This window comes from Capricornis sumatraensis, chromosome 11, assembly GCF_032405125.1.
Source record: "Capricornis sumatraensis isolate serow.1 chromosome 11, serow.2, whole genome shotgun sequence".
In the NCBI taxonomy this organism is placed as follows: domain Eukaryota; kingdom Metazoa; phylum Chordata; class Mammalia; order Artiodactyla; family Bovidae; genus Capricornis; species Capricornis sumatraensis.
In genome coordinates, this window is record NC_091079.1 from 52,996,004 (window position 1) to 53,015,179 (window position 19,176).

The window sequence follows — 19,176 nt, forward strand, 5'->3', positions numbered from 1 at the left end:
GACTTAGCGCTTACTCATCCTGCACTGGGCTTCCCCAGTTGCTCAGTGGTAAATCTGCCTGCCAGTAATGCAGGAGACGCAGGTTCCATCCCTGGGTCAGGAACATCCCCTGGAGGAGGGAGTGGCACCCACTCCAGTAGGCTTGCCTGGGAAATCCCATGAATGAGGAGTCTGGCTGGCTACAGTCCATGGGGTGGCAAAGAGTTGGACACAACTTAGTGACTAAATAATAACAACATTCTGCACTATCTAAGTATATGAAAAAGTACATAAACATGACCTTATCTGAATTATGGCAACGGGCAAGTGGAAGGTTAGTATGTCAATATTAAGAAACAAGAATGAGCTACATTAAGTTTAAAAAAAATCGTTTACTGAGATATAATTGACATACTATATACTTAGCTCACTTATAGTGTATGATTCAGTGTCTATTAGTGTAGTTGCAGAGCTGTACAACCATCCCAATGATCAATTTTAGGACGTTTTCATCCTCCCACCCCCAAAAAACCTCATGATGTAATTAGGAGTTACTCTCCATTCTCCCCACAAAGCCCCAGCCCTAGGAACCCACTAATCTTCTTTATCTACAGATTTGCTTGTTTTGGACATTTCATATAAATAGTATCAAACAATGTGTCTGATCATTGATTTTAATAACATGTGAACTGTATCCAACAGAATTCTAGTGATCCTTATATTTTCTGAGTTGCTCTATAAGACCTTGCTCTTTCAGTGAAGACCTGGGAGAGTCTTGTTTAACAGTCTAGGGTGAAATGTGCTGTGCTTAGTCGTGTCTGACTCTTTGTGACCCCATGGATTATAGCCCGCCAGGCTCCTCTGTCTGTGGGATTTTCCAGGCAAGAATACTGGAGTGGACAGCCATTTCCTTCTCCAGGGAATCTTCCTGACCCAGGGATTGAACTCGCGTATCTTACATCTCCTGCCTTGGCAGTGGATTCTTTACCACTGTGCCCCACCTAGTCTAGGGTGGTGCCCAAAAATCTGCATTTTTAGGTCCTGATGACCATGCAGAGTTAGGGACACTGCTGTACCGTTGAAATGCTTTTTTAAAATATCATCTGTATGATATTTCTAGTGTTACAGTGTAATCCACTCCCTGCAAAAGTTGAAATCGGATAGTTTCAAACAAAAACGAAACATCATAAAGGTAGTGAGTTATCTTATCTTACTGGAAAACCTGTAATTCTATGGGCCTGTGCAGAGATCTTCAGCAAAGTCCCACATATGATAGCCTGACATGGGGCAGTGGGGAGCAGTGGCGGGGGGTATTCTCTAAACCGCAAATGACAAGCCTGACAGAACTTAAGGAGCTGTTCCTCTCTCCTTCTAAGAATACATCAAATTGAAGAGCAGAGTACAGGAACCACCTTACCCATATTCATGACCTGAGGTTGAAGCATCTGTCTTTGGCCAGGCTGGCTGTTGGGTCTCATGGGGATGCTGGCTGTTGGGTTCCGAATCATACCTCCTTGGATCGGCCGGCTCATGGCATTGCTGGTAGCAGCACAGGTGACCCTCACGGCAGGACTCTGGGGCGCCCACTCCCCAGACGGCATGGTGGGCCGGGCAGCATTGCTGCCAAGCATGCCTACAGGCGCAGCAGAGAAGACAGAGGTGTGGTGACTGGAAACATAGTCAACACGCAGGAACACGAGACGCTGTTATTCTACACGAGACAGACAGTTGTTCTTAATACACAGTTAACCCAACAGCTCACGCCCTCGCCGGGCCAGATGCGAGCCTTGGGTAAGAAACACAAGCCGGCAATTACTATGAAGTTTTTCACAACACAGACTTGCCACTCTTTACAGTTCGGAAAAGCTGTTAAAGTTGTTCCCATATGTACTTAGAGACAGGTGCTGTGGCGTGTGGATAACCCCAACTTCCTTCCTCAGGAAGTGAATCACATTAGCTGATATACACGTCATTGCTTTACTTTCCAAAAGGGAGGTGAGGCCAAGAGAAACAAGGTAAAAACTGATAATCAATCTTCTAATTCTAAACCCAAATCACAGAGAATATCCCGTGAAGCCTTGGCCAGACTTTAAATCACAAATCCCTTTCTGAGCATTACAATTTGTTAAGCTTCAAAGCTGATTGAGACAGCCTTGGGAGCCGGGAGAATGAGAGCATCTTTCCCCTCTGGTTCTTTGTGGTCACGCCAAGGAAGCGCCGGCCGCCTCGGCGTGCCTGGACCACCTTGTTTCTGGTGATGCAGATCTAGAGTGGGTAGGGACAGATTTGTAAAAATCCTCTTACGCTTGAGATAGTAACAGCTGCGCGACCACACACACCAGCGAGAGGAGCGCACACTGCCGGCAGATCACGTGCTTGCTCTCTCTGGCCCCAGGATGCTGGCGATGGCCAGACACGGGCTAAAACTTGGTATCCTAAAGGGGAAGAACCCCAAGTGAGGACCCTTCATTCTGAAGTGTTTAATAAAGGATGTGCAACAGTTCTGCTTTCAAAGATGTGACTTGCATTGACTTTAATTATGATAAATAACTGAAAACAGGGTATATTTCCGAAATGGGGAGAGCATGTATTGTGGGTGGTTTTTCACTGGTGAAATGAGAATGTACCTCATCAGGACAGTGAAGAGTTAAGTGTAATTAGACTGAACAAGTTAGGACAATATTATATTAGTACATATTTTAAAAACCATTTGAAGACTAGACTTGAATGATATAAAGATATAGGAGAAAAGATATTTTCTTTTTCAAAAAATCTATTATCTAATCAATATAACAAGAATATATAAAGTCTAGAAAGCAGAAGGGAAAATAATCCATAATTTGAAATATTAATGTAATTATAACCAGGGTAGTCTCTTTCTTTTCTTTTCTTTTTTTTTTTTTAAAGCAAAGCACAGATATTGCTTGATCTTCATAGTCTGGATGCCAGTCATCCCCAGGCTGCCTAGATTTGAATATAGGTATGTCCCCAAATTCTTAATGTTTCTCCAAGAACCCAGACGTTGCATTTCACTGATAAGGAGCCACTTTTAATAAACTATTGGCTCCTTTTCTCTGATAGAATTTCATGTCAGTCAACATTTTATGTATAAAATCAATACTTTATCTTAAAAATAATATAAGATTAATATGGCATTGTTTCTGCAAATAAATAAATTAGTGATGTAGTCAGTGTCTGGCACATTTAGTAGGCACCCAGTAAATATTTGTTGAACGAATAAACTATTTTAACACAATATAGCTCACATTTCCCATGTGAACTGCTTACCAACAACAGAAAGTTAAAAGAAAAAAAAAATCCATCTTTTTTCTTTCAACTGAACTCTTATTTTCACTTATCTGAATGGAAATCTGATTACAGGGATGACACACTAAGCTAAAAAAATGCCAAGAATTAAAACCTATGAATATAAGTTCTTCTTATAACATGTTTCTTTCAATGCCTTTGTCTGCAGTTATAAATGGTGAGCAGGACTTCATTAGAACGCTCAGCATCCTAAGGGTGCAAGATACCCAGAGGGTACAGAACACGGTGGTTATAGCCATCAGTGCTGCTGCAACGATTCCTAGCCTGAACCGGAAGGAGGTTTGGGAATATGGCAGCTGCTATGGGGATGACTACCACTTAGGAATATGCATGGGAAACTTGGCAGACACCTTAAGCCACAGCAGGTCAAGGGTCAAACTAGATCACAGGCAACCTTATACATTTTAAAAAATGGAGTTCTTGGATCAGCTACTATTAGGTTAAGCACACTACCACTTAAAATTCATTTTCTTAATTACTATTTTTCAGAATGAGAACTGCTATTGTTACAAGTATAAAAAGGTTGGTGGAATTTTATACTTACATTCTGAAATTCATGAAACACAAATCATCAATTAATAGGAAGTTTTGGGGTTATCCTGGGTTGGAAAGATCTAGAGAAGGGAATAGCTACCCTCTCCAGCATTCTTGTCTGGAGAATTCCATGGACAGAGGAGCCTGGAAGGCTATAGACCATGGGGTCACAAATCGGACACGACTGAGCGATTAACACTAACACACTTTTGGGGTTATCAGCAGATTATCACAATATTCTCCATAAACCACTACAAGGTCTAAAATAGTAACTGGAACAGTAGTGAAATAAGCCTTTACTGTAGGATTAGCGAGCAACTAGAACCCTTGTGAAAACAATGATCACAGCATAAAAAGGTCAGCCTACCGGGAGGCTTTCCAATTCTTCACATACCATGCTCATAGTGAAAATCTGCAGAATTTTCTTACATTCAAATGTGTTTCTAGCATAAAAAATTTCACACGAAAAATTCTATTACTTGGATGTGGAGGAATACATCATTAAGTTGAATAACCCACCGATAAAAAGTTAACAGCGCATTTGAGCCCTTACCTGTGCTACTGTTCCCTAAATTTCCTTGGTTTCCTATCATCCCTTGATTACCCATCATTCCTGGCTGAGGTATCACTGAGTAGGGACTACTGTTTCTGATTGGTGGGAAAGGTCCAGCACCCGTTGGGCTTTGCAATGTGATGTCAAGTGGGAAATTCTGGTTTGGCAATAACCTGCCCAGTTGCCCTGGTCGTGGGTTATTAAAAGCTAAGGAGAAAACAAATGAAAATTGAAGGTTAATAGAGGATAATGGAAAATAGTAACAGAAGCAGTGTTCAGGGGAAATGTCGTTTGTAAAATCACAAAGGTATGCATGTCTGGGACCAGCTGCTTATTAGGTAAAGACAAATTCACAGGCAAAAAAAAACATGGGGCGTCCAAACACAGACTTGCAATCTAATCAACACGTCTCTAATTTACTTCTTGACAACCTCACAGAGCAATAAAGCAAAGGAAAAAAAAATAGGAGAACATGTCTATTATTTACTGTATATTTTTCTCCCCAATATCAACTTCTAATATTCAATTGTATTTGCTAAGTAAACTACAAATATGTTTTTCATACATTATTTGAATTTAGAAATACTGTTTTGTCACAGCTGTGAAGCCATAAATATCTCCAAATGCACCAAACTTGGACACATGTGGTTTGGACTGAGACTGTCATATTTTAACTGGATTTTCCTAGGAAGAGAATTAGGCTAAAAATGTCTATTCTCATTGAAAGTTAGAAGTCTTTAAGTGTGAACTCTGGTACCAAAAGTCAGTATTAAAGCTCTCAGGCCCTGTCAGGTCCTGTTAAATCTTCTAAAGGCCTGTTAATTCTTCTAAATACATATTCTTTGAATTCCAGATTTATTTATATTTGAAATGGGTTCTATGATTAGTTTATAAGAGTTTATTGTGTAGTAAGCGCTACATCAATGCACTATACTACCAGACAGACAGTTATTTGGTGTTTTTACAAGAACAAAGATATTGTGGATTACAATTCATAGAGCAAATTTACAAAATAATATCAAGCAGTTTATTTTCTCTGAATGATATAAACACAGCATGAAACAGAACATTTAAAACATACTAACATCCTTAACAATCAGTAAGAGAAATAAAATATTTAGAAGAATTATCATTTGGAATGAAAATAATGGATATGCTTAATCTGACTTTCTCAGGTTTAGCTACCTGGATGCTATTCAATAGTCTGAACAACACCAGGAGGTACAGAAAGGGGAGAACTTTCAGTAACTCCTCTGGGTCTTAAGCATAAGCTCGGTAGAGCATTTGTTATTCACGTCTCAACTCTCTGACTTTGTGATCTCTCATGGGCCATAAGCAACATTCCATTCCCAAACAAACTGGCAGGTCTGACACATAAGCAGCATAAACTCTATTTTGTTTTACCCTTTTCAGAAAGATCAGGAATCACTTTAAGAAAAGGTCTGTTAATCAAAGATATGTTGTAATTTGGTTGATGGTTGCCATTTCTGATTTGAGAACAGATGCTAAGCTTTGTGGAGAAGGCAATGGCAACCCACTCCAGTTCTCTTGCCTGGAAAATCCCATGGACGGAGGAGTCTGGTAGGCTGCAGTCCATGAGGCTGCGAAGAGTCAGACACGACTGAGCGACTTCACTTTCACTTTTCACTTTCATGCATTGGAAAAGGAAATGGGAACCCACTCCAGTGTTCTTGCCTGGAGAATCCCAGGGACGGGGGAGCCTGGTAGGCTCCCGTCTATGGGGTCGCACAGAGTCGGACACGACTGAAGCGACTTAGCAGCAGCTAAGCTTTGGGTCAAACTGTATCAGAAGAGGGAAAAATCATTATGTTCATCATCTGAGCACTAAAGAAGTTCTCTATCTTTCTACAAGATATATCCCTCGTTCAGGAAAGATATTTTCTTCTCCTAAAAGCTACTGGATAACTTTAGGGAACTACGAAGTTTGTAAACCAAGTAAGTGTTCACACACTTCACTAAGTAAAGAAAGACTTCATCTTAAACCTACAAAAACATAAAATAAAAGGGAATTCCCTGGTGGCCTGGTGTTTAGGAAAAGGGGCTTTCACTGCTATGGCCCAGATTCATCCTCTGGTTGGGGAACTGAGATCCTGCAAGCTGTGAAGGATGAAAAAAAAAAAAAGCAATACAAACTGTATCTTATAAAATAGTCTAAGGTCTTCTAGCTTTATATCACACTAATTAAACTCAAGATGCATTTGGAAACCATTTCTGTGATAAATTTCCATGTAAAACTGATATTTATATGAGGATTCCAAAGAGATAGGACAAGATGTTTTTAATGTGTATAGCCCTTTCATGTATAAAGATTTACAATTCTGGTTAAGAAATTTTTACTACTGAGTGTATTATTCCTAAAAAGTCAGCATAACTTTCTAAGTTTTTATCTTTTAAGTGTTTAGTCTTGTATTAAGACACATAAAATCTATTTTAAACTCCATTTCTGAAGACAGTAACTGAAATGAAGAGAACTTTTATCCAAAGAAACTTTTCCAACATCCAAAGAACTTTTATCTACGCAGATCAGTCTCACTGTGTTAACTCAACCACAAGTGCCTGCAGAAAGGCCACGTTGACTAGAATCCACTGACTACTGTTTTGAAGGGGCGGGACAGTAGATGGTGCTATTTGACCATAGAAACTGTGAAGTGACTAAGCTGTTTGCATCAGATTTCAGTAATCCGTTTCTGATGGTGATTACATGGGAATTTCTTGGCATAACCGTCAACACCCCATACTCACTGCTCTGTGGGATTCGCATCGCTGTTTTCTGGCCTCCGACAGGTGTCACGGGACTGCTTTCAGCCGTGAGTTGCATGAGGTCATTGATGATGGCTTGCTTGTCAACTGATCCAGCAGGGGCGCCTGGCCTCGTGTCCGGGAAAAGCTGCGGTAATTGACTATTCTGCAAATCATCCAAAATCTCCTCCAAGTTGTCCAGCTCACTGCCAGGCTGCAGTTAACAAACAGAAGAGTTTATCCAGTCCTACACTAAGAGTGGGCACCGCAGGCCCATGTGCAATTACAGCCCTGATGGATACAAGGAACCAGAGCCAAATGAGATGCGGACACATGCGAACCTCAGGCCTCACTGTTTATTGATCATCTTTAACAACAACAAAAAATTAAATTGACAAAGGACAAATAATTTAATCTCCTGCTCCTTAATTTCCTCCTTGGTAAAAAGAGATGACTGAATTAGAAAGAAAGCTCTCTTCCAGCACTGGGATTCATTGGCGATTTATAAATTCCCCTTTATTTTATGCTAATAATTCAATTAATCATGAGTATGAGTATTTCTAATTAACCATGGGTGTACTAGGATTTATAGTCTAGGCTCAGGTTTAGTTGTTAACTCGCTTGAAGAAATAACAACAACAAAAAACGGGTGGAAAATATGATCCAAGTTTACACGAAATCAGTATTTAGTAAATGGTCATTTCCCTTTAGAACTTTGTTTTTCTTTTCTTTTTCTTTTTTTTTTTAAGACCAAGAGGTAAAATGCACAATGAGCTTGAAGCAGCCCTGAACCGCTCAGCCCCGTCTTTTCCATTTGAGTGGTGTTATTTTTTTTACTGCTTACACTTTCAGTTTCAAATGACACTGGTTTTCTCAGTCCTCATCAGCTTAGGGGACAAATGCAGGGAGACAGGAGGTCATTTCCAATCACTGCATCTATTAATTTGACTTTACAGAAGCTGTAAACATGTTTCTTACGGCTTTTCCCTTTACTGAAATACCTTCCTTTCAATTATCAACATTAAAATAATACAGTATGCAGCACCACTATTTCATAGCTAGCGCTTTTCTTCCCGAGACCTCAACTGAATTTATGTTCTTTCAAGTAGAACCTATCTGGGTGCCAAGTATTTAAAATCAGATGGTGCCAACCATGCAAGAAAATGGCTAAGTTAAACCCCAAGATTATTTCCTAGTGAAGAGAGTGGTAAGAATGATTTTCCTGATGTGTAGGTGGAAAAACACAAGTTAGGTAACTTCCCCAAAGTCACTGATGGACTTTCAATCCTCGACCATGACTAACCCTTTTGTCTACACTAGCAATTCAAATGATATAATTTACTTAAAGTGGAATGGCTTATAGTTTTATTCTACACACAAGAAGCTGGACTAAGTGTTCTGCAATTTATGGCAAATGTAATATCTACTAGGAAGTCTTTTTACTGGACACAATTTCTCAAGTAAGAAAGGATACAATGAAGTGATATTTTATTGGACTCTTTCAGTCAACTAGCTTAGCAAGAACTTGGCGATCCATTTTCCAGGAAATTCCTAATGTACTGTTAGAGCAATTATAAGACCATTTTCTAGTTAGTTTGGCCATGTGTTTCTTACAAAAGAGGCAGGGATCAAATATGGGAGAGCTACATCTTAGGTCAGGGTTAGATTCTAAAGTTAGAATGCTATAGTATGGGCAGACACAGACAAAGTGATCCTCAGAACTGCTCAGGAAGGAAACATATTTTATGTCCCCCACCCATGGCAGCACGGCCAGTGAGTGAAAGCACACCACTGCCTCTCTGGCTTTACTCCGAACTGATGAAGTCCCTGAGGGAACTACTCTGCGCTGGAAAAGCCTGCAGCTACATTTTCACACCATCGGCGCTTCAAGGGAACCAAAACCAAACCAAACCAAAACAGAGTCAAGTCTGTTGAACGGTGGGCAAAACTGCTCACACAACTTAACCATTTAATAGATACCTATTCTTTTTTTTTTCCTGAATCTGTATAGACAATTTTGTGAAAGTTAAATATATGTGTAAAGTGACTCTGTTGGAAAGCCATCTTTATCATGTTTTGCTGAACACGTAAGGTACAAACAGGAGTACAGTATCAACACCTAACGCCCTCTGAGGACAGTGTCTGGAACACAGCAATGGACACTCAGCCAACATGGTTCCTTCAGCCACTTAAACCTGTAATTAAAAAAACTTCCCAGAATTAACTCAATTTCTAGCAAAATTCCCATAATTTCTCAGAAAAAAAGTTTTATAAAAACTGACAAATATCCTTATAGTTGGGTCTTGAAAATAGCTATGGACGTAAGAAAGAGGTTCTAATAAACTGAAGTTTATTAGCGAGTTTCCCTTCTACAGTCGGATTTGTGTGGAGTATTTTAAAATTGTGTGTGGAACAGTGAGAGGGTGGGTCATTAGAAGTAATAAGTAATTTCTTGAGAAAGCTTTGCAGATGCCTTGAATGAGAACCACTCAATACAGATTTACACAAATGATGATAAAAATACTATATTAATTTCCTCAATGAATGCCCTTATATTTGCTCCCAATCCCAGATGTGTGTAAAAGAAAGCTTTTACAGTACAGGTTGATAGTCTGGATCTAGACTCCTACATTTCTTTTTTACCTTTACTCTTTTCTCTCAAATAAAATGACACTTGAAACCATCTTGAATAGAAAAATAACCATCATAGTTTCAAAGAGTTCTAATGACAGGACTTGTGGTTTTTCATCGTGATTTATTCTAATGAGTTCAAAATAAGGCTAAAATTAATCTCTTTCTCTACATACACACACACACATTAAAATACATTTGGATGGTTTCAACCAAGTTTTTGGTTCTTTATTTCAAATCATCTGCTAATTTTCATTCAGCTCACCATTAGAAAAATGCATTATGAAAATTTCCCCACTAGAGTTAATACTGCTTTGCTTGTGTTTATTTCTTGTCTGTTTTTGGAGTACACATTTAAATTAATCTGTTTTAAATTTACTTCAAGAAATTATCTTCTTCAAGGAGAGTATCTACATGCCTTTGGCTGCCTAGCAATAAACTTTGACAACTACAGGCATTTTCTTCTGCAGTCACGGAAGTTCTAGAAGGGGTAGATTTGATCATGCTAAGTTTCTGATCAAACATTTCTTCCCTCAAGTTTTTGTTAGCTTTAATTCTCATCAGAAGTTCTTCTAGCTCCTTTCTTAGGCATGATTTCTTCACAAGACAAAAAGATTAATGCCTTCCTTTAAAACGCTTTGCCAAGATACTTCAAAGTTTTGCTTAGGCATCTCTTCGAACGCTCAAATTAGCCACATCAATTTGAAGAGCTAGTTTAAACTATTTCAGGCAGAAAATGAGTCAGAAAGATTTTTGTAAAAGTTCTACAAAATGAAATTGGACTTGATTTCTATAATTTTTCATTTTCCTGGTTTTATGAATTTTTCATGTGTCAAATCAACTTGTTCCCTGAAGGAAATATAAAGAACATATGTATTTTAATGATGTGTATTCTAATAAACTGCAAAACACTGTTTCAAAAAAAATTTTTTAAACTAGTAATTTTACGTTTGCCTGACAGAAAATTGCTTTTAAAAATGGTAACACAGTTCTACCAAGTTTGGAGGGAAATTTTCAGGCCACTACCAGTTTAAAATACGGTTTGCTCTTCTAATAGAGCCAAATAGCAAGGAGAAATTCTCTACGGACTATTTCTAAACCCTCATCATAAGTCACCCAGTAGCATTAAGAAAGCCTAAGAGTACCATTTAGTTAGTATTCTTTACACATGCTCCCTTGTGTAAATAAGTATATAACTTAAGTCAGTGAACATATTGGAAATTTTTCTGTCATTGTTTCCTGTTGGTTATGAAACACGGTAGAAACAAACGTTGTTTAAATACTCTACCCAGTGAAGAATGCTATTTTCAGTGTAACAGCGCCATTGAAGTACTTCCTGCCCTTAATAAGTTAGTGATAGGTTAAACACACACTCGATAATAGTTCTTTTCTGAGTCAAAATAACAAGAAAGTTAACTGTGCAGTTCAGGCTCGCTAGCAGTTTATCTTACTAAATAAAAATGTGTTGTGTTCCCTTGAAATGAAAGAAAAGTCTTAGAGAAATGTGCCTAGAAATCAACAGGAGATAGAATCAATCTATGTGGGAAAAGTGAAGGAGGGAGAGGAGTGAAAGAATCCTTGTTTTTTTTTTTTTTCCCTTAAAGTAAGTCATTCTAACTTTGATCTAAATTTAGGTAATGCATACTTCCTGTGGTAACCTTTCTTTTCAAGCTGCAATGTTTTTGATGTTAAAATTGCTCTGAAGCAGTATTTTTGGAGTGGAGTTTTAAATGGGAATGGATAGAAGGTAAAACCATGAACTGGGTTTCATTAAGAAAACAATACTGTATGTCTGTGTGTATGCCTGTATGTGTCCATTCAAAATGACAGATTTGTGCAGATAATACTCTGTGCTTTAAGTTCTCAAAATGAGACAGTTTTGATTTTAAAAATGTTCTTATAAATACCAATTAGAAACTGCAAGTGACTCAAGGACTTAAAAAAACCCTCCTTTGTTAGCTTCTTGTATGAAGCTAATGTAATCATATAGCTAAATATAAAAATGCCAAACAGCGCCCCCCCTTTCCAGACCCTTTACATCCCTAGGGCCTCAGTCTAGGGATAGAAATAAATTCTGTTCCTGGAGGGAGGGACCAACCACTTAGCCACTCAGCCAAGGTGGACCTCGTGAGTCACCATCTTGCCCTCTAGCGTGTGTCAAGAAACCTGAGTGACAGTATCTGTGCCTGCCACTCTGAACTGCCACTAGCCCTGTGTATTCTAATCTAGTAAACCTCAGAAGATTAAAACGTCTGCAGCTGTCAGTGTGGTTTTACACGACACTGTATTCAAGATACGGTTATTAGGTTTCTGCTGAGTCCCCATGTAATGATCTCACAGCATCACAGAGTAGCCGTTGTTGAGAACTCCGCACCAACAGCTAAGTTTAAGGATTCATCACCAAAGGGGTTTACACGACGACGCTGTTTCCCTCCTGAAGGGCACAAAGCCCTCACAGAATGGTAGTAGTGGAAGATGGACAGAAAACTCCGTGCTCCGGACGCAGGAGGAGCCCGGCTGTCAGAGGATGTGTGGCCTCAGTCCCGCGCCAGGGCCCATCAGGCATCTCCACCCTAGCGCCGCCCCCAGGCTCACCTCCACCTAGGAGGTCCCTGGGTGGTCAGGGGTGCTAACTGCTCCTCTTCCCATGCACACCTGAAACAGCGACACCTAAAATATCCACTTAAGTCAGTGAACCATTTTAATAAGTAAAGAGGTTTGGGCAGCTTCTTCACTTCAAACCCACCATGACTGAAGGCAGTGCTCCTGACATCGTTAACGCAGCCAGTTGCTGATTCCCCAGAAAGCCCCTTATACCCAGCCATTATTGCCAGTAATGACTCATTTTTTTAACATAAACAAAAATATTAGACTGTCAGCATTTTCTCTGTGATGTCACTACCTCAGCGTGTCATCAAGGATGAATTAGAATATTATTTTAGCTATCCTGGGTTTTTTTTTTCAGGGAATTCGTTTCTCACGTAAGAACAACAGAGAGTAGCACCTATTATTTCAGTTTTGCACTTATGTTTGATATTTGGTGGCTCAATTATAAGACCCAGGCCAATTCTACTTCTCCTCTCCTCTTTATTTCCCCTTAAATAAGTTTTTACTGACGGCCTAAGAAAGTCTTCAGCATCAAGCATAAGTCCTGGCCGAGAATAAAGATAGTAGAATGATTTTCATTAAGTTTGAAAACCAGACAGATTCTGATCTTAAAAAGAGAGAAAAGTAAGTAAGAAATCATTTACTTAAGTCTACTCTGACAAAACCCACTTTTGAGGAAGTGACTGTTTCCAAGTGAGGTGTCTTCTGATACCAGGGGTTGGTAAACCCTAGCTCCCCTGTGCGCAAAAAGCTACTCGTTTCTGTATGGCCCATGAGCTAAGAAGGGATTGACAGCTATTCACAATTGAAAAAAATTTCAAAAGAAGAATATCTTGTGACACATGAAAATTGTGTAAAATTCAAGCATCAGTGCCTGTAGATAAAGTTCGACTGAAACACAGCACGGTCAGTTGTTCCCCTAGCATCTAGGATTGCTTTTGTAGCCCTCCAGTGGCAGAGCTGAACAGCTGTGATACAGAGTGTGTGGCCAGAAATATTACCATTTGGCCCTTCACAAAATAAAAGTCAGCATCTGCTCTATTCTCTGCCAGCAAAGGTCCATATAGTCAAAGCTATGGGTTTTCCAGTAGTCACGTATGGATGTCAGAGGTGGACCACAGAGAGGAACCACCAAAGAACTGATGCTTTTGAATTATGGTGCTGGAGAAGACTCTTGAAGAGTCTCTTGGACTGCAAGGAGATCAAACCAGTCAATCCTAAGGGAAATCAACCCCAAATATTCACTGGAAGGACTGATGCTGAAGCTAAAGCTCCAAGACTTTGGCTACCCGATGCAAACAGCTGACTCACTGGAGAGACTCAGATGCTGGGAAAGATTAAGGGCAGGAGGAGAAGGGGGCAGAAGAGGATGAGATGGTTGGATGGCATCATGACTCAATGGACATAAGTTTGAGCAAACTCTGGGAGATAGTGAAGGACAGGGAAGCCTGGCGTGCTGCAGTCTGTGGGGTCTCAAAGCACTGGACACGACTTTTAGTGACTGAACGACGACTCCATTCTTTGTTAGGTAAGAGTGCTTGGAACTCACGACCTCAGTGAGAATTATTACCTCTGTCTCAAAGCAAGAACCACCAAGGAGAAGGCTTATTTTCATCCAGTCCCCTGAGGCCTCAGCAGGCCCCTTGTGGAGAAATCCTTGATGGTTGTGAATTAGTACCCTCGGGAGAACACTCGACAAACCTTACCTGGTCACTGGGCTCGAAGCTCATCTCCTCCTTCTCAGTTTTCATAGCTATTAATTTCGTGTTGCTGGCAGGGTCCGTCTTACTGTCCAGTCGCTCAAGTTTGGGGGTGATTTCTGGTAAACCGATATCTTTAGTATCGTCCTTATCGAGCAGATAGCGAAGTAGTGCATTCTCTTTCTTCTTGGGGCTCACTGGCTCCTGCTTGATGGTTGCCTCGGACCCAGGAGCTGTGCTGCTGGCCTCCTGGCTCAGCTCCTTGCCCGTGGCTTCCGCTGTCAGCTTTGCCAAGTCCACAGGGGAGCTGCTGTCCTGCAGGAGTCTGTGCAAAATCTTATGCTTCTCCTTGAGCGAAGTCCCATGTGTTGACCCGGGGCCGGGCAAGCTGCCTGTGGAGTCCTTGTTGGTGTCTGACAGAGAGCTGGGCAGCGGCGAGGGCTCTATCTGGTCGGATTTGGTGGTCAGAAGCTGCAGGAGTTTGGTCTGCCCCTTGTTGTCGAGGAGTCGGCTCTGCCCGTCAGGTCTCTCATTGCTCCCAGCAGCAGGCAGGCCAGCCTCACTGGGATCCTTCGGCTCCCCAGGGTGGCAGCTGCTCTCTGCTGGCCCGGTTGGCCCTTCTGGGGGCTCCCCGTAAAGTCCAAAACAGTCTTTGGAGTCTAAGCTCCCCATCTTGCTGAGCTGGGGGGGATTCATATTCACTGGGGAGTTTTGCAGATTGCCCATTTTGAGGTCCGGGGAGGCCAACGACGACCCTAGCGAGACCCCGTGCCCCTCGCTGAGGGCCTGCAGCGCGTTGAGGGAACTGTTGGTGTAGCTATGGCTATTTCCTGTGCTGCTGCAAACTCCCACAGGGGAATGCAAGCTTCCTGCGGGGGAGAACTGACTGGGAGGGATTCGAGGGCTTCCGGCCACCCCGGGGCTCATGCGATGCCTTGGCGAGAGCATGGAGCTGGGCTGTCCTGGATTCAGGCCCGGGCTGCTTTGAGAGGGGCTGTTCATTTTGAGTGCATAGTTACTACCCTGAGGAGTGGTTGCTTGCATGCTCGACACGTGGTTCATTCCCCCGGAACCACCGAACCTGCCCATGGGCATGCCCATCTGTTCTTTTGGGCCGTTCATGGGGAAGTTTATATTGCTACTGAGGGTCATATCCTGACCAGGGTTCCCACTGCACATGGCCGGGTGGGCAGGACTGCTAGAGCTAATTGGATTCAGTGGCTTCCCCATCGCTTGTCCAGTCAGATCCGGATTCATTACACATACATTCTGCTCTCTGTAAGATGAGGAAAGACATATAAGATAAAAGGGAAGATACTGAGCAAGTTGTTATTAATTTTCAAAGATGAGATTGCTTCATTTCTTTAAAAGAACGGACGACATGGAAGGAAAAGAAAGATAATACTTTGATGAAACCATCTGCAATTACGGGCAAGACTGAACATGCAGCATTTAGGACCAAGAGGGATGTTTTCTAGTCCATTCATTAAGATGTCTGTGGTTTTACAGAGGGAGTTTGTGTTTAAATTTGACTACTACCATATTGACATTGTATTTGCTAGACAAGACATTAGCAGGGTTCCAATTACATACTATACCTTGCTCATTAACTGGTATGTTATCATGAATAACTGAGAGCTTGTACTGTCTGAAAGAAATGACCCAAGCAAGCATAGCTGTCTTCAATTATTTGCCAGAGATTACAATTCGTAACAAGAGACCCATCTGTGAGCCTGGAGCTTGATGTGGGCTACTTGGCTCAAGATGAATAGTAAACCTTAAGAGGGAAAAAAAACCCCGCCCCAACTATTCGAAACTCTCCAAGTTTTCGAGCCAACAAAGTTACCCAAAGTGTTGGGAATTCGGTTACCTGTCTAACAGGTTCCCTGCCTGGGTTCCCCTAGAAGGCCAAGTGAGCACCTCTCAGATCATATGCGAGGAGCTGCAGATCATTTACTCTCACAGGCCACCCCACTCCACTCCTGCACTCAGGGCAGCTTTCTAAGCTGGACGATTGTCCAAGCCGTCTGAGCTTTAATTTACAGCTTGGCAGTCACTTGTGAGTTACCAAATGCGTTCACAAATCCAAACAAAACAGGTTTCACAAATTGTCAAACATCAGCTTTCGGTTGGGGGGGGGCAATCTGGCCCATCTGTAATCACTTTCAGATTGTTTCAGTTCGAGGTCGGATTTATTAAGAGTTGGCAAACAGGGCTGCTTGATTTTAATTTCTAAATAACAAAGTACATAATTGAGAAGTGTAATAAAAGGGAACTCTAGAGCAACTTTATATATCTGCTGATAGTACCTCATAAAGTTTTATACAGCACACACATAAATATTTACATAACTTGAAATCCAATCATTTCCCTAAATTTGTGCTCTAAAACAAGATGGTTTATGATATTTACTTTAAAAATCAACATTCAATTTTCCTCACTTATTTTTTGGGGAAATGTTTACTACCTTTCAATTCAAAGTCTAATGCAAAAGGTTAATTTAAAACTGAGAATAACAATCTAAAATACTCTTTTCTAAGTATATGTATATTTGAAAGTTTCAAATCTGAACACATGGGAGCAGAAGTCATTCTGTATTCCTGCCCTGGGAAGTGATCTGTTTTCCTCCTCTGATGTGACAGGCAGTCATTTCAAAATTAGTGTGAATTTGTGTCCTTCTAGTTAGGTTTTAAAATGCACTAGTATTGGGAATTCCCTAGTGGTCCAGTCGTTAGGACTCCCAGGTTTTCACTGGTGAGGGCCTAGGTTCGATCCCTGGTCAGGGAACTAAGATCCCACAAGCTGCATGGCTTGGCCAAGAAAATTAAAAAAAAAAAAAAAGTATTAGTCTTAAGGCTAAAGTTCAAAGTGTAGCCTTAATTTGAATTTCAGTATCCGAAGTCGTCTTTTAGCCAACAGTTTACTTATTTTTCTCTGGTTATTTTTTTTTTTTGATGTGAACTGTTTTAAAAGTCTTTATTGGATTTGCTACAACATTACTTCTGTTTTGGTTTTTCAGCCATGAGGCATGTGGGATCTTAGTTTCCTAAACAGGGACTGAATGAACCCTACCCCTTGCACTGGAAGTCTTAAACCACTGGACTGCCAGGGAAGTCCCAATAACAAATCAATTTATATTTACATCACTGGGGTTGGTCAACAGAAATGTCTACCCAAGCTGACAAGCTCTGGGATAAAATTTGCTTTGGGAACTTGGCTTCCTGAGCTGGGCAGGGGAGATCGTGTGTCAGAACGAGGCTTACCTGTGCAGCACATGCAAAGATATCACAAGCTGAGGTTCGTTAGTAGTCTGAGATCGGATGAGCTTGCTCTTCGTTTGGGCGGCCACGAGGGTGCCGTCAGACAAGGAGAAGCGGTAGATCTGACTGAATGCCAACCCCTGTCTCAGCACTGCAGGCGAGCAAGGAAGCAGAATGCATGGTTAGAAACGAAACTGGGGGCGGGGGTGGGGCCAGACATAACAACAGTAATCAACTTGGTTAAGTTTAATATTTTCCTCCCAGCAGGTTGAAGAGAGTTGTAAGTAATACTTTATGACAGAACATTATCCATGATCCATTTTTAAATGCATATTTATTTTTCTCTCAAGATGCCAATAATTTCAGTATACTGGGTTTTCTTCCCCCCAAATGAAGTTTTGATCCCCCAACCATGTTCTTTTAAAAATCTTCAGGATCATGGTAAGATAGAGTATAAACAATTTATTAGCTCAAAATAAGTTTTGCAACGATTTGTCTGAAACGTTAGGAAGTAATATGGTGTTATAAACAGGATTACCTCTAAAGGGTACAATGTGCCTTTAATTTCTCTTTAAACTAATACAATAGTAAATATTATATAAAATGTATGACACTGAATATATCCTCTGAATATTCATCTTGAAGTTACAAACTATTTAATCTATTATATCCTAGTACCATTCCCCAATTTTGTTTCTCAGTGTGTAAGACATATTATTTCTGTGGTCAGGACAACAGGAAGTAAAACATAAACAACCAGAGGGATCTTTTCAGAGAAAAAAGAAGGCTAAATAGAAAACGGAAATAATAAAAGCACAACTCTGAGTGACACGGAATTGGTTCAACATCTGGATAATGACATCAGTTATTTCCATTTTCAGGACTACAGCAGAAAACATAACACTAGGCTAAAATAATTTCTCTAGAAATTTCAGATTCATCTTTAAAACAACTGCATTTTAAAGCTGTGAAATACTGCATATTAAAAAAAAGAACATTTGATTCGGCCACATGGTTTAGTTACCTTACCTCCTAAGCCATTTTAAGATGACTGCCATTTTTTACCACATAATCCTCAGCACAAATTTTGTGGTGGACTAGTCAGTCCCAAAGTGACCAGGTACATTCATCATTCCACAAAATTACCGAAAGACACACACACACACACACGCAGGTACTGACATACAATGAGGATTCAGACTTTTTGGTAAAATTTCACTTTGACCAATTTCCCTGGTAAACCGGCCCCCCTGCTCCCCCACACAGTTCCAGGTAGGGACACAGTATTTAGGTATCACTTTCTGCTACCAACTGTTGCATGATTCCTCTGAAGTGGCAGTACTGGAAACAAATTACTGTACATATGTGCATCTGGGTTTCCATGTTCAGTATGCCAGCCAACGGCAGCAGGAATACCATTTTTATAATAGGACTCGTATTTCCAGTGGCTTATAATTTCAGAATTTTATCCGACCTTGGCAGTGATCCTTGGAGATTTTCCATTACCGTCTGTCTACATCAAGAACTTCCACCAAGTAGATTTGTGTCAGCAAGCCCCTGAATGCATTCAGGAAGCTCCTCCATGTAAACAAAGTCTTCCGGTAGATTTTTATTCAATACTAATGATTACCTGCAATCCGACTTATTTCATACACTTGGATGAAATGTATTTTATACATGGTAGAGTTTCCTTTCAGTGGGTCCCCTCTGTTTAAACCTAGCACTGTGCCTAGTACGTATTTGTAAACCCTTGTGTAAGGAATCAGGAAGCCATAGGATTAAACATGGGGCATTGCTACTCAGAGCCCAAGGACACTGAACAAGG

The 19,176-nt window shown here is 40.7% G+C and overlaps 1 protein-coding gene across 1 annotated transcript in view; it reads right to left on the minus strand.

Moving 5' to 3' along the window:
• NCOA2 (nuclear receptor coactivator 2) overlaps positions 1-19,176 on the minus strand; it is a 289,674-nt gene that overhangs the window by 33,975 nt on the left and 236,523 nt on the right. Inside the window, exons 10-14 of the mRNA XM_068983427.1 lie at positions 17,355-17,502; positions 14,098-15,367; positions 7,157-7,367; positions 4,394-4,600; positions 1,397-1,612 (exon numbers count right to left, since the gene is read on the minus strand). Coding sequence (XP_068839528.1) covers positions 1,397-1,612; positions 4,394-4,600; positions 7,157-7,367; positions 14,098-15,367; positions 17,355-17,502 — 2,052 coding nt within the window. The remainder of the gene's footprint in view (positions 1-1,396; positions 1,613-4,393; positions 4,601-7,156; positions 7,368-14,097; positions 15,368-17,354; positions 17,503-19,176) is intronic.